We start from the raw sequence: 16,201 nt of genomic DNA, 5'->3' as shown, positions 1-16,201 counted from the left end.
AAATGTAAATGAAGTAAATACCTAATAAAAATTGAAAAAGAAAAAAAAAAGTCAGTGTCTTTACAGCAGACACTTGCTGCATGTAGGGCGCCATAGAACCCTGGCTAATGGTGTTTTAGCCCTAGGGAATCAAGGGTGCCACAGCAATGTAGTAATAGTAACTACTTCTTATAAGTGTGGAAAGTCTAATTCTGAAATAGAAGTACCTTTTCTACTCAAATTTAACATGACTTAATGTAGTGTGGTGTAATGTTTGCTTACAGTTTACTAGTACAATCCAGCATGCTGAGAGGTGTTCCTGAGCTCAGAAAGGTTAAAGTGATCACCAAGATAATTGCCAATTCTAAGATTGCAGGATCTTACAAAGACTTGAAAAGGAATATACTGGGGCTGGTGAGATGGCTCAGTGGGTAAGAGCACCTGACTGTTCTTCTGAAGGTTCGGAGTTCAAATCCCAGCAACCACATGGTGGCTCATAACCATCCGTAACAAGATCTGACGCCCTCTTCTGGAGTGCCTGTTCTTGACTATACTGGTAGCATATACTGAATCATTTTCCATGTTTGTTGAAAAAAATACACGACTGTATCTTTTGTTGCTTTGTGGTGGTTTAAAGTGAACAAAAGTAAAAGAGAGCAACAGCAACAGAAATGTAAGTTTCAAAGGCCCCCAGACCAGGGCCTGGAAAAGCTGTAGGAGATAGAAAACTAGGTTTAAAGAGCTCCTTCTCTTTCCTGTATTCTCACTGTCTGGCTTCTCATAGTTCCTGGGTCTTTTTATTGAATTACTTGATTGTTCACTAGAAAACCGTTTATTTTGTAATTAACTGTTGTATTTTGTATTTTAAATTTTACTGTTCTATTTTTGAGACATGGTGACACTATGTAGGCCTGGCTGGCCTGGAACGAGACACATAGGTGAGGCTGACTTCAGACTCCAGAAGTCACCCTGACTATCTTTAACTTCATAATAGTTCTTACTTGTCTGTCGTTTATGCTCCGTTTTCTGGGATCTCAGACACTGCATTGTTAGAATCACCTATTTTCTCTCAACAGTTTGCTTAGGGATCAGCCCGCCCATTAAGCTAACCCAATGTTTCTTCAACTTCAAAGAAATGTGCTTTAAATGATGGTCTTTTCCTAATTCAGTATGAGAAGATATTATAAGTACCAGAGCTATCCTCCTTGTAAAATCTACCTAATATTTCTAGCATACTTTATTACTGTATCAGTTACATTCTTGCCAGATATCTTTGATAAGAAATAGGGTCAAAGGCTGGGTGTGGTTGTACATGCCTTTAATCCCAGCATTCAAGAGGTAGAAGCAGGCAGATCTCTGTAAGCCTGAGGTTAGCCTGGTCTACAAGGAGAGTTCTAGGACAGCCAGGACTACACAGAGAAACACTGTTTCAATAAAAGATTTTAAAAAAAGAAAGAAAGAAATAGGGTCACCACTATTTGATTGCTTGTGATGAATCTTCCTTCTACTATCTCAGGGGCAAGAGGATGCAGGGCGCTTTTTTATATCTCACTTTAAATTGCTACTAAGTTAAAAATCATTCCTTGTAAGCTCACAGTCAAGTTGAAATTTTACCAGAAGCCATGGATAAATTACTTTTCAGATGTATGTTAAGCATCAAGCAGAAATTCAATGTAATGTAACGATATGAAATTCTCATTCAATAGATTGAGGACATAGACAATACGGGAACCGAATCCGCATCAGAGGTAACAGACATTTCTTTTAATGAAACATTCACTGAAAATTACCTGACTCACAAAGAAAGACATGTAGAGGTTTTAGTTCACTATTGAATATAAATATCACAATAACAAAAGTCAGGGTTTTGTAAAGGCAAGGGTATACTTTGACTCTTACAAACACTGTAGTGTGTTTAAAGAAAAGTATGCTTCTGCCTGCCCGGTTGGGCAGTGAAGACAGCGTCCACACGTCTTTTAGGGACACATGTTTCCTGAACTAACATCTAAAGCTGTTGAAAGCTGACATTTAAAAAGGGGTTTTACTTTCCACCATTTGTCCTCTTTCCTCACAGTCCCTAAGAGCTCACGTTCTGGTTTTCACATACTAGTGTAGAGAGGAGTGTGTATTACAATGAAGGAATGTCCAACAGCCAAAAAACATAGCCCAATTAACTAGCAAAGTTAAAAACCCAGCCAACCAATTTGATGGTGTGCCTAAAATTATGATACAAAAGTTGGAAAAATTTTAATTTAGGGCCATGTTATACTTTATAATCTTTATTTTCGAAAAAAGTTAAGAGATAACGATAAATTTGTAGTAAAACCAATTAAAATTGATTTTGAGAATGCATTTTAGCCATGTGTAGTGGTGCAGGGTTTTAATTTTAGCATTAAGGATGCAGAGGCATGTGGATCTCTGTAGTTTAAGGCCAGCCTGTTCTACATAGCAAGTTCTAGGATAGTCAGAACTACATAGAGACCCTGTCTTAACAAAGAAACCCAAGAATTTGTTTTAAGCTTTAATAGGATAAATGCTTTCCAGCTTTATCTATACTGTGAATGTTAGCGCATCACTTGGGTCACTATTCAATGGCTTTTTCATTAAATACTACTTTATTAAGTACCGAAAAGCTTGGATGGAGAAGCAGGTTATGAAGAAAACTTCGTTTGTTTAACCTTAAGCTATCCACCATCAAATTGGTTTGAAGTATGCTCACATGCATATCACCTTTTGTGCAACTAATGTAGACTGTCGAAAGTCAGGCAGTGCTACTACAGTCTTGTTACTTAACCAGGTAAATTAATTCTCTTTCAAATCATAGACGACTGCTTGAAACTGCCATCAATGGATCTCAGTGAAACTGATTCATGCACAGGGAGTGAGTTTAGAGAAAAATGTAGTTAACAGTAACGAGCTTAAAAAATAAGGTGTTTTTTTTTTTTTTTTTTTTTTTTTTTGTCTTTTATAGCCTTGACAGCAATGTAATTCACCACTTATGAAGGTGGAGTACCCTATCACCTATATTTTTATTATGGATAAGGATGCTAATTATGTATCTTACACATAGGAAGGAGATGAGTCACTACTTATAACAGTGGTGCCTGCCAAATCATACAAAACACCTGCAAAACCAAAGGAGCCTGAGGACCTGGACAGAGAAGAAGGAAATGGGAGAACTAACCATGAAGAAGATAAGATGAGATCTGAACAAGAGTGCCGAGCTCTCAAAGAAGCAAAATGTCTTTCATTAGTTATGGTAATTTTGTTTTTACAAGAATAAATCAAAAGTTTAGTTTAACAATTGCCCTTTGGGTAACAAGTTTGTTTTCGTAGGATGATGAAACAGAGGCCAAAAAAGAATCACATTTTCCTGGAAAATTGAAATCAACTTTTGAAGAACTGGAACGACAAAGACAAGAAAATCGCAAGAAACAAGCGGAAGAGGAAGCGAGACGACGCTTAGAAGAAGAGAGACGTTCCTTTGAGGAGGCGAGAAGGAACATGGCAAGTGTCTGTGTTAAGCTTGCTTTTCACGAAAGGCAGTGGGCTTTACATGACGTTTCCTGCAAATCCAAGGAGGTCTCTCTAAATGGGAATACCTCATTTCATTGTTTTCTTTTCATAGTACTATGGATTGGACCTAGTACATACTAAACAGGTGCTCTACCACTGACACCAAGTCCCAAAAGGCATGTTTTGAACCTGTATGTATATTTATATATAATATACATGCATACAATTCACTTGTATATATGTTTTTGAGTTTTCACTTTGGGGCATGTTGTCCAATATGCTTTGAATTTTTATTTTAATATTGTATATTATGTTAATATCAAACTATTACTCAATGCATGGTTTTCTTTCTGTATAAGTTAAACAGTATATTTAATGATATGGTTGTAGGACATTTTCAAGTCAGATTATGAATTTCACTTGAGGTGCACAGGTTTAGAATTTCAGCTACTTAGGAGGGTGAGGAAGGAAGAACGCACATTCAAGGCTGGCCTGTACTACCGAATCAGTCAAGAGTTAAAGGCCAACCTGGGCAACATACTCAGTGGATGGATTAAACCTCGAGCCTTGTGAATGCTCTAGCACTTGTCTAGCAGTCACAGGCTGGTGGTTTAATCCCCACTAATCCCCACTACTACAGAAGGAGGAGGAGGGGGAGGAGGAGAAAGCACAGATTTCAGTCTTTTTGAAAACTGAAAACTGAACAGCTATAATTTTCAAAGTTACCACGACCTTCTTGATCAGCTTTCATTAATGATGTTATAAAGACTGCAGCTCAACATTTTGAATTTCCTAGACATTATATAAAATGTTATTACTTCTGGCTGGGTATGGTAGTGCATGCCTATAATCTCAGCATTTGAGAGGTAGAGGTAGGCATATCTCTGAGTTCTAGGCCAGCCTGGTCTGTATAGTAAGACTCTGTCTCAAAAGCAAATAAAATATTATTCACTTTAATACCTGTACATCTTAATATAATTGGCAAGCAACCCAGTAAAATGTTAATAGAGTTCAATTCATATTTAGGTGAGCAAATCAACTGTGTAATGAATTTTATATAAATACCAGATGGCAGTCTTTTATCTGACTGGTATAAGGAAAATCACCGTGGTTCATAGTGAGGAAACTTCTTTTTTTTTAAACCTGAGTCAGGATGTTGCTGTAGATTTGGTGGTCCTGGAATTTACTATGTAAACTCGGCTGGCCTTGAATTACAGAGTTCCTCCTACCTCTGCAAATGCCTGGATTAAAGGTATACACTGGGGGCTGGTGAGATGGCTCAGTAGGTAAGAGCACCCGACTGCTCTTCCAAAGGTCCAGAGTTCAAATCCCAGCAACCACATGGTGGCTCATAACCATCTGTAACAAGATCTGACACCCTCTTCTGGAGTGTCTGAAGATAGCTACAGTGTACTTACATATAATAAATAAATCTTAAAAAAAAAAAAAAGATTTATAAAGGTGTACACTACCACACTTGGCAGGACAATGCTTACAAAGCACCAACGCCTCACCCTCTCCAGACACTGTGCATGTGTATACTCCTCAGCTGTAAGTGCAAACCATTTAATTTGTTTATGAGGATTAACAGTCAGCATAAGCCCTTTAAAATTTGGAACAGTCTCTCTTGTTTAAAAGCTTGATTGAGAAATTTTATTTAATTTTGAGTACATCTTTTTATTTGTAACTTCTCTACATATGGTAATTTTATCATATAGGATGTTAAAGAGAGAGAATTTGGCCAGGCATGGGAGGCAGTGTCAGTCAGATCTCACTGAGTTCAAGGCCAGCCAGGTCTACAGAGTGAGTCCCAGGACAGCCAGGGCTATTTTAGAGAGACTCTGCCTCAAAAAGCCAAAGATAAAAATAAAAAGTAAAAAGGAATTGAAGTATTCTGGGAGCTTTGAAATAATACTCTTGCTAACCGCATACCTTTCTACCAGTAATCCATTCCGTGCCAAAGAATCTCAATTTTTAGTAATGTATAGTTTCTTTATTAGGTAAATGAGGAGGATGAAAACCAAGATAGAGAAACAGTTTTTAAAGAGTACCGCCCAGGAAAACTCAAACTCAGTTTTGAGGAAATAGAAAGGCAAAGGAGAGAAGATGAAAAACGAAAAGCAGAGGAGGAGGCCCGAAGGAGAATAGAGGAAGAGAAGGCGGCATTTGCTGAGGCCAGGAGAAGCATGGTAAGACAAAGGCTAACTCAACAGTGGTTTGGAATTCAGCATGCATGTATGGTATGTGTACTTGCCCAAGCTAGGAAAAGCCAGACAACCTTGGATGCCATTCTCAGGAATGCTGTCCACTTTTATGATAGGACTGGCTAGCAGTCTGAGGAATCTGCCTGTCTCTGCCTCCACTGTGCTGAGATTACAGGTGTGCACCTAGTTGGACTCTGGGGACTGAACTCAGATCCTCATGCTTCCAAGACAAGGACTTTACTTAGTAAACTATTAAGCCTAGCCCAAGGATTCAGTCTGTAGAGCATGTAAATGAAATGACTAGACTCTGAGGAGGAACAGCCACCCTATCATCTCTGCGATCTGTAGAAAAGGATGAATGCTAAATACCAGGTACTTGTCAGCATTTGCTTCAGTTGGTGTTGAAAAGATATGATTACTAATGCCATGCCTAGCATACAAGGTTGGAAACTATCATCCTTCTCTGGAAAGATACATTTCTTTAGGCCAGATCTGAGTGTCAAGAACAAAATGGTGGTGGGGGAAGGGGGGAGGGGGGTGGAGAGATAGCTCAGCCACTAAGAGCATTGACTGCTATTCCAGAGGTCCTGAGTTCAATTCCCAGCACCCACATTGTGGCTCACAACCATCCATAATGGGATCCGATGCCCTCTTTCAGGTGCGTCTGAAGAGAGCATATATGCATAAAATAAATAACTTAAAAAAAGACTCAGAGGAGGAAAAAAAAAAAAAAGAACAGGAACAGGGAATTTCCCCTATCATTTCCCTCCTTTCTGTTCCTTCTCTCATTTCATTCTCTTCTCTGCTGTCCTTTTCTCCTTTATTCTTGCCATTTTAATCCCAATCTACATTGGATGATCAAATCACAATTATCTAACTTCAAAATACCCAACATACTTTTTTTTTTTAAAGATTTATTTATGAGTACACTGTAGCTATTTCCAGACACACCAGAAGAGGGTATCAAATCTCTTTACAGATGGTTGTGAGCCACTATGTGGTTGCTGGGAATTGAACTCATGACCTTTGGAAGATCAGTCAGTGCTTTTATCCACTGAGCCATCTCTCCAGCCCCTCAACATACTTTCTTACATATTGATACCTAATTTGTCAAAAAGTTAAAACTTTTCACATTATGTCAATGTTTGTAAAATAGTTATCTGAACAATCAATTTTAAGCACTTTAACATATGAGCTGGGCGTGGTGGCGCATGCCTTTAATCCCAGCACTCGGGAGGCAGAGGCAGGCGGATTTCTGAGTTCGAGGCCAGCCTGGTCTACAAAGTGAGTTCCAGGACAGCCAGGGCTATACAGAGAAACCCTGTCTCGAAAAAACCAAAAAAACCAAAACAAAAAAAAACAAAAAAAGAAAACAAAACATATGCAAACTGCACCCCCTTTTTGCATTTTAATTGCCTTCTGATAAAATAGCCTAGTATTTGTTCCTGCCTGTTCTGGGCATTCTACTAAGTTCTTGGTTTAATCACTCAAATCAGAAAGTCAGAGCCCTGAAACATATGCCTTCAACTTTTCATTCCTGCCCAACTGGCTATAAACCCCCATTTATTTGACTCCCTGATTTACTCTCTCATTTTACTACTATAATCTACATTACTGTTGCTATTCCTTGCCTGGGACCAAGTCCTAACTTGCTTGCTTTCTTGCCTGTGAGCCCAGGAGAGATCCTCTCCCTCCTTGTCCATGTCTGCAGGCCACAGTTCAGATCTGAACAAAAGTGTTTGTTCAGGACACAGAAAAACAGAAATGTTTTTCATGGTAAAATGTGTCAGCTGTCAACAACTTACAAGCAAAGACTCTAGCTGCCATTTTGGGATTACCTATATTCAGGAGGTGATCGTACAGTAAAACTGTTACTGGAGACTGGGAAGATGGCTCAGCTTGATAAAGATACCACTAAGCCTGGTGACCTAAGTCTTCTCCTGGAAACCAACATAGTAGGAAGAAAGAACTGACTCCTGAAGAATTTCTTCTGACACTTGCATGCCCCCCCCCAATAAATAAGACAGATAATTTTTTTTTTAAAAGTTAAAACCCTACAGTTGAGAGCCTACCTCAGTATTAGACAGTATACTTAGTATTTCCAAGCTTCACTTAATCCTGAGAGAACTTTAATAAAATTGCCACAGGGAGGCTCAAGAGAGGTAAGTAGCTTGCCCAAGGTCACAATCAAATTTATTCATATAAAGTTACAAAATTACAAAAAAGCAGTCTGTTAATTATTCACATTTCAAATGTCTTGTAGCATATAAAGTAAGAGATTTCACTCTGGCACTTTCACACATGTATAATATTATAATCTTATTTGGAAATATTCTGAAGCTGGACTTCTGGCTTTGCTACCTTGATTTTGGATAAGTTACTTTTCCGTCAGTTCCTCTGATTCCTCATGTGCAAACCAAGGATATTAATCCTATGCTATTTTATAAAGTTACTGGGTTAAATTTAAGTATTTATAACTGAACTGGCAGTTTTAAGAATATGTGAACTATTATGTCCTTAAAACAACTTGGGCCGGGCGTGGTGGCACACACCTTTAATCCCAGCACTCGGGAAGCAGAGGCAGGCGGATTTCTGAGTTCAAGGCCAGCCTGGTCTACAAAGTGAGTTCCAGGACAGCCAGGCTATACAGAGAAACTCTGTCTGGGGGGGGGGGAACAAACCAACAACTTGGCACTGAAACTGCACAATTAAATGGCATCATGGCACTGTTTTTTCTGATAAAACTTATGATGATACAGATGTAACTCAGTAAGACTATGATTTTGGAGATTCACTTCAATCCAACAAAAATATTTTTAATATGATTAAAGAACATCAATTTCTGATTCAAATGATTCATTGTATAAAAATGGAGCAAGTTTTGTTCATTTCAATGGAGAACTGATGTACATGGTTAACATCTTCCATACCACAGATAGCCCAGTCTACAAGAAATACCTTTTTAGTATGCACAATTCTGAAAAGCCATATTTATTTTAAATAGATATTAGATGATGATTCCCCAGAGATTTATAAAACAGTCTCTCAAGAATCTCTTACTCCTGGAAAACTGGAAATTAATTTTGAACAATTATTAAGACAAAAAATGGAAGAAGAAAGACGACGAACAGAGGAAGAACGCAGGCATAAACTAGAAATGGAGAAACAGGAATTTGAACAACTGAGACAAGAAATGGGAAAGGTAAGAATATTCACTTAGCAATCTATTTTCCTTATATTGCTTTACTGTGACCTTTATGTATTGTTAATCACATGGATATTTGACATTTATGACACATATATAGGCTACCATGTCTGACCTGGTAGAGTGTAGCAAGGAATGTGGCCCAACATGATACTGAAAACACATTTAAGACATTAAGATCCTTTTAGTGATTTATTTGCTATAACTAAATTGTGGTTCTCCTGTGTGAGCCTTGTAGGTTAACAGTGTCCTAACACAATGTAAAAGGATAGTAGAGCTGTTCTTCCAAAGAACTGAGATTCAATTCCCAGCACCCACGGCTCATTGCTATCCACGAACTCCTGTTCTAGGGGATCCGATGTCTAGTCTAACTTGCACAGGACATGCATGTGGCATACAGACATCATTCAGCCAAAGCATTTATAGAGAAAATAAAAAAAATTAAGTAACCAGTATTATATCTAATTGTGGGTCCATAGCACATAGTATTGATACTAGCAATTAAATATACCAAAAAGAAGCTGTTCAAGGCTTTCTTTATGTGAAAGGTTGGAAGTTCTTTATATTTTTTATTTTTTATTTTTGGTTTTTTGAGACAGGGTTTCTCTGTCTAGCCCTGGCTGTCCTGGAACTCACTCTGTAGACCAGGCTGGTCTCGAACTCAGAAATCTGCCTGCCTCAGCCTCCCAAGTGCTGGGATTAAAGGCATGCGCCACCACGCCCAGCCATAGGTTGGAAGTTCTTAATAAGGATTTTTTTTTTTTAAGACTTATTTTCTGTGTTCTGCCTGTGTATATGGTGGCAAGCAGTGTTAGTGGAGGCCAAAGGAGAATTCAGATCCCCTGGATCTGGAGTTAAATTCTGTGGGCCTTGATGTGAATGCTGGGCACTGAACTCAAATTCTCAGAAAGATTAGCCAGTGCTCTTTACCACTAAGCCATCTTTCCAGCCCCAGAAATAAAACTCTTAAAATAGTACATATACATATGATTCCAGTTGTCCTATGAGTTCCAGGCATCTGCTTCGTTGTACTTCCTCACACACAGAGGTAAGAGGGAACATTTATTGTAATTTGCTGATACTCAACATTTGGAAATCTTACTCTTTTGAAGGAAGAAGAAGAAAATGAAAGCTTTGGGTTGAGTAGAGAATATGAAGAATTGATTAAATTAAAAAGGAGTGGCTCAATTCAAGCTAAAAATCTAAAAAGCAAGTTTGAAAAAATTGGACAGTTGTCTGAAAAAGAAGTACAGAAAAAGATAGAAGAAGAGCGAGCAAAAAGGAGAGCAATTGACCTTGAAATTAAGGAGCGAGAAGCAGAAAACTTCCATGAGGTATATTACTGTCTGTTTATAACCGTCATCTTAAACTCCCATGAGGTATATTACTGTTCTGTTTATAACCGTCATCTTAAAATGAGTTCTAGTATTCACAGTTCATTTTGGTATGGATGGGGATGGGGTATAGAGAGGGTGCAGAATGGAGAAAAAAAAATAGAATGACAGCAAATAGTAGAAATAAGTAGATCAGGGTGATAGTTGGTCAAGCAAATTGTTCCAGCAACACACAAGTGAGCTAGGGCTATGACTGAAAACCACCGATTATGCTGCATGTTCCCTATGGCCATGAATTCATATTGGACATAGTGTATCTGGAGGTTTGTAGGCATTTCAGCATGAAGTTAGCAGGTACAGCTCTGTATCACTGTCATAGCCTCCTCTAATGCTACCCGGTTACCTTTTGAAGAAAATCCTTCCACAGTGCCTTGTGTTCCAAGCCATCAATGGTCCAACCTTACTTAGCATTCTAGACCTTTGATGCTTTGCTCCCGACCCCATGTGTCTTCTCTACACCATTCTAGACTCCATGCTTTACCCAGGCCTTTGCTTCTGAAATGCTTTCTGCAGGGAAGGTTTTACCTCTTACAGTCCTGTACCCTTAGGGTCCAAGGCTACCTTCTCATTTGTAAAGCATTCTCACATTAAAAAGTTTTGCAGTAAGAGGAACATTCTAGACTAAGTGACAATGGGAGCTGACAAAAACGACTATTTTGAGGGATTAGAAAACATCTCAAGGAGTATAAAGTACATTGTGACTAGTTGTTGAAAGGATTTCACCCTACAGAAAGTATAATCACCATAGTGGTGTTATACTCAACATTTTAAGGCAGAGAAATACTGTTACTCAAGAATTTTCTAATCATGATGAAGGAAATGGAAGACAGGCATAACCCTGAAGTCTTGATTCTCCTCTTTCCACCTCCTGAGTACTGACTGGGATTATAGGCACACATACTACTATGTTTGGCAATACCTTTGTTTTTTGTTTTTCTGAGACATTTTTTTTTCCCCTCTGTGCCGCCCTGGCTGTTCTGGAATTCCATCTGTAGAGCAGGCTGGCCTCAAACTCCATCCACCTCTGTATTCTGAGTGTTGGGACTAAAGGCATGCACCACAAACCCCATATAAGACCTAATTTAATAAAACTGAGTAAAAATTTTTCTTCTCGATGGGTGCTGAGGACCTTACTATTGTACCATCATTAGGGCAACCAGCAGATGCTAGCTTAATCAGGTCTGGTAAAATACTGTAAACTGTTGTGCAAGGCAAACAAAGTCTGACATTAGTTCTGAGCTTGGTGAGATGTATGTCCATGTTATAAAACTGATGATTAACAGCTGGAAGTAGTAAAATAATAGTTTAGTGATGACTGAAGTTTTTAGTGGTTATGTTGTACAAGGTTAAGTTAAAATCTAATCTTTAAACATCATGGAAGGTGAAGTTCAAACTGGGTATGATTTATTGCTGTAATCTCAGCACTTGGGAAGGCAGGATAAGGTTAAGGACAGGGCTCTAGGAGACCCCCCCCCCTTTTTTTTTTCTTTCTCCAAGACAGGGTGTTTCTTTGTGTTGCCCTGGCTGTCCTGGACCTCACTCTGTAGACCAGGCTGGCCTCAGACTCAGAAATCCTCCTGCCTCTGCCTCCCAAGTGCTGGGATGAGACCCTGTCTTAAAACTCCAATCTAATCAAGCAAACTGTTAAGTCATTATAAAATCTGTAATAAAACTGGTATGTTTGATGTGTTACTTCCAGCTCTAACTTGTGAGATTAGGATGTCAAATCTCATTTATCCACCATGGACTAAGTGTCATTAAGAGCATTAAAAAACTGCAGGTAAACTGTTAACCATGGGCTTTCCCTCCAACCTTTACAATCTCCTAATCTTATTCTCCCCTTTGAGAAATACCAATGTTCATAGGGAAGTGATGGTGCACTCTATCCAGGTACTTGGGAGGCAGGTTTATGATTTTAAAGCAAGCCTAGTATACATGAGTTCCAGGACAGGGTAACATAGTGAGATCTTGTTTGGGAATCAAGTATCAAAACTAAAATTCTAGACTTCAAGGTCTAATTCACCTATGTAACATGATTGAAAAATCCGATGTCCAATCTGATAGCACTTTTTAACCACCTACTTGGTTAACCATTAAAAGGCACATAGTGTTTGGCTTTAGAGTCTTGTTTCCCAGGCAGACATCAAACACCACCTTCCCACCTCCACTTCCCATGAAGACTTAGCCACATGCAAGCATGATGCTAAGAATCACATTTGAGGACTAATGCATGTTACACATTTACTCTACCAATGGAACTTCACTCTCAACCTAACTTGGTTTTCTAATGATCTACCATGTCTCAAGAGTCACTGTATTGTTCTAATATCCTGGTACCAATATTACTGATGCTTTAGGACACTCATTCCACTTAAAACTAAGGTTCTAGAAAACATAGTATTAATGTTTTGACAACTGACATTCCTTTCAGTAAGGTTTTGTGTATTCAAGCCTTTTTCTCTTTTTGAGACTGATTTTGAGAGGAAGCTATGCAAAGCAATGAACTTGCATAAAGTTTATGCTAAATTCTAGAAGGGAGATCATTATAGGATTCAGCTATACCATTAGTGGACTGGCTTAACTACCCTTTCATATATTGAGGAAGATTTATGGTAATGAAAGCAGACCACTGCTAACCCACTCACCCAGCAGTGTGTCTCAGCACAGGCTGGCCTCAAGTGCTGCTCACGTCCACTTCCGGGGTGCTGGGGTCACACTAAGGGTCCTGTGCATACTAGGCAGGCACTGTACCAGCTGAGCTACATCTTCAGCCCCAGAACATGTATTTTCTAACAACAAACCACAGCATCAAAGGCAACTAGTCATCACTTAACAGTAAATGAGCAGCACAAATATGCTGCAACCATCGTGTAGGTATGTAACTATTACCTCATGCTCTGGTTTACAAAAGTGTAACTAAAATGTGATCTGGGAAAGCAAGAAACCAAACTGATCAAACTATGTATGTACCCATGAGTCAAGATTTTCTTATAAAGGTACCCAATCTACAGTTTGTTTTCTAATTTCCACTACACATACACACCCCGCCCCTAGTGCCATGAAAACATAAAATTGTAAGATTTTCTAGAGAATTTATGGCTGTGAATACAACTTACTTAGCAGTATGTGCCTAGCATTCAGAAAGCCCTGGCTTCAGCCCTTGACACCACATACACTGACTTAGTTTTCTTGCTGAGGACTGAGGTTCTCTGCTAGGCATCCACAGAGCAGCTCACAACCATCTGTAATTCTAGTTTGAGGATATGCCCTTGTTCTGGTTTCCACAGATACTGGATACTCAAAGTATTTCAGGCAAAACAGTCCTACATGCAATCTATAAGACTAGTTCTTGGTTTTGTCAACCTTATACACAGTATCCTGCCTGCATAAATGCCAACTGGCCAGAAGAGGACACCATTACAGATGGCTATGAGTCACCATGTGGTTGCTTTGAATTAAACTCAGGACTCTGGAAGAAGCCAGTGCTCTTAACCACTGAGTCACCTCTCCAGTCTGGTTTTGTTGACTTTTAAAACCAATTTAACCTGTTTGTACCACTGTATCAAAGATTAATAATTTATCACCCAACTGGGTTTTTTCTAGATACCTTTTGATAGGTTATCTTGTCATGTTATTTTCTTGGCTTCCAAAACTCACCCTTAAACCATGACTCACCTTCATCACAGGTTTCCCATATTCCAGATGCTTCTCCATTTCCTTATGTATTTCTCCCTGGCATCTCACCAAAATTTACACATTTCTAAAACTTCCAGAAGCATCAAGGATAATCTACTCCTTATGCAGTAGTGTTTTAAGAGTTTACTTTAAAGTTGTCATGTACAATATTCTGTGAAAGTATGTATGTTATGTGCATAAAAAAGTAAAAGAACCTTAATATTAGCACTATTAAATGAAGTCCTGAGTTAGGCAGACTCGGCAAGGAGTCCAATGAGTTGCTAGCCTTTAAGGTATGACTAAAGTATTATTTTTTTCAAAACAAGTAATTTCCCCGAAAAACCTGAATAGCTACAGTATAATACAAAGCAAACCAAATACGTTCAATGTTTTGTGCCTATAAATTACTGAATCATGAACATATCAAGTTCTTGGCATACAACTTTTATCCATTCTTTTTTAAAGGATGATGATGTTGATGTAAAGCCTGCAAAAAAGAGTGAATCTCCTTTTACTCATAAAGTGAACATGAAAGCCAGATTTGAACAAATGGCGAAGGCAAGAGAAGAAGAAGAACAAAGAAGAATTGAAGAACAGAAGTTACTACGAATGCAGTTTGAACAGAAAGAAATTGATGCGGCACTACAGAAGGTATGTATAAATGGAGATGGTGCTCTAAACATGTCTGCAAGCAATTAAGAAATGTCATAGGCTAGCTAGCTTTCAAGCCACTGGAATGGTTTAGGTAGTAAACTAGCTCTTTTCTGTATCAATGAAAACCTGGGCATCATGCATGCTACCCAATACTCAGCTATATCCCAAACTTTTTTTTTTACCTTCAAAATTCTATTACTAAAATAAATGTCAACTTGATAATATACTTATTTTAATACAGAAAAGAGAAGATGATGAGGAAGAAGAAGGTAGCATTGTTAATGGCTCCACTACTGAAGATGAAGAGCAAACCAGATCAGGAGCTCCATGGTTCAAAAAGCCTTTAAGAAACACCTCAGTTGTAGACAGTGAGCCAGTCAGATTTACTGTTAAAGTAACAGGAGAACCCAAGCCAGAAATTACATGGTGGTTTGAAGGAGAGATACTGCAGGATGGAGAAGACTATCAGTACATTGAAAGAGGTGAAACTTACTGCCTGTATTTACCGGAAACTTTTCCAGAAGATGGAGGAGAATATATGTGTAAAGCAGTCAACAATAAAGGCTCAGCAGCAAGTACCTGTATTCTTACCATTGAAAGTAAGAACTAATTGGCTTTTTGATTCTTTGTTTTATTAGGAAATAAATAGGAAAAAAAAAAATCACTCTTCTTCTTCTTCTTCCTTTTTAGTGGGTGACTACTAGGCTTCATTCTTTACTTGGAACTCTCTCCAACTCTCTTGATACATCTCTGTGGAGGGGCCAGAAGGAGACCAGAGGTGCCACTATATTGGCTTAATCTTTCCCCAAATCTTCAAACTAGGAGCTCATCTAAAGAACATCATTTCTAATGCATACCAGGTTCATTAACATGCTGTGCAAAGTCAAAACGTAGCTGACAGAAAAGGGAAATAAATGTACTCATTCTTTCAGAACCTTAGACTAAAGCTTTGTATTTACAGCAACTAATACTTAAAGTATACAGTTTGCATGAATACACTGAAGATTTTTTACATTTAAATTAGCCATTAGATTGTCAATGAAAGTGGAACGATCAAGCACATTTAGTAAAAAGTGATTCATTTTTATTTAAATTTCTAGCTTTAAAAATAAGCTTGTAAATGTCAAGTGTAGTGTTTGCAAGCCTTAATCTCAGCACATGGGAGGTAGGTGGATTTCTGAGTTCCAGTTCAGCCAGAAATATTTGCAGCGAGACCATGTAACCCTGGATCCTAACAACACAGTTTGTAAATAAAAGTTTATTATGTTCTAATATTGGGTGGTTTTATATTTAATTTTCCGGGAAACGTGTTACAAAATCGTAATAAATTTACCTGTGCATTAAAAGGTCCTTTTCTTTATTTTAAAAACTGTGTAAGTAATTATCTGCCCTTTTAAAAATTTAATGCACTATTAAAGAGGCAAAATCAAAACCATTAGTTTTCACAGTAAATCTTTAATGACAGGAATAAAGCAGGAAAAACACTTTACTCAGTATACATTAAAGACACAAACACTCATAATAGTAATCACTGTACATTTATTTAAGGAAACCGTAAAGAATACAAAATTACA

The 16,201-nt window shown here is 38.2% G+C and overlaps 1 protein-coding gene across 4 annotated transcripts in view; it reads left to right on the top strand.

The window, feature by feature from the left end:
* Positions 1-15,973, top strand: part of Nexn (nexilin F-actin binding protein) — a 31,855-nt gene extending 15,882 nt beyond the window's left edge. For 3 of the 4 annotated variants that reach the window (XM_021196125.2, XM_029537901.1, XM_029537900.1), the window contains exons 6-14: positions 1,686-1,727; positions 3,050-3,238; positions 3,316-3,486; positions 5,496-5,684; positions 8,704-8,901; positions 10,017-10,238; positions 14,439-14,624; positions 14,869-15,226; positions 15,318-15,973. In XM_021196125.2, the coding sequence (XP_021051784.1) occupies positions 1,686-1,727; positions 3,050-3,238; positions 3,316-3,486; positions 5,496-5,684; positions 8,704-8,901; positions 10,017-10,238; positions 14,439-14,624; positions 14,869-15,226; positions 15,318-15,331 (1,569 nt within the window). In that variant the 3' untranslated portion in view covers positions 15,332-15,973. The remainder of the gene's footprint in view (positions 1-1,685; positions 1,728-3,049; positions 3,239-3,315; positions 3,487-5,495; positions 5,685-8,703; positions 8,902-10,016; positions 10,239-14,438; positions 14,625-14,868; positions 15,227-15,317) is intronic. The other variant, XM_029537902.1, reaches the window with a different exon arrangement.
* The last annotated feature ends 228 nt before the right edge of the window (positions 15,974-16,201 follow it).

This window comes from Mus pahari, chromosome 4, assembly GCF_900095145.1.
Source record: "Mus pahari chromosome 4, PAHARI_EIJ_v1.1, whole genome shotgun sequence".
Taxonomy (NCBI): domain Eukaryota; kingdom Metazoa; phylum Chordata; class Mammalia; order Rodentia; family Muridae; genus Mus; species Mus pahari.
This window is presented reverse-complemented; position numbering and strand designations above follow the sequence as displayed.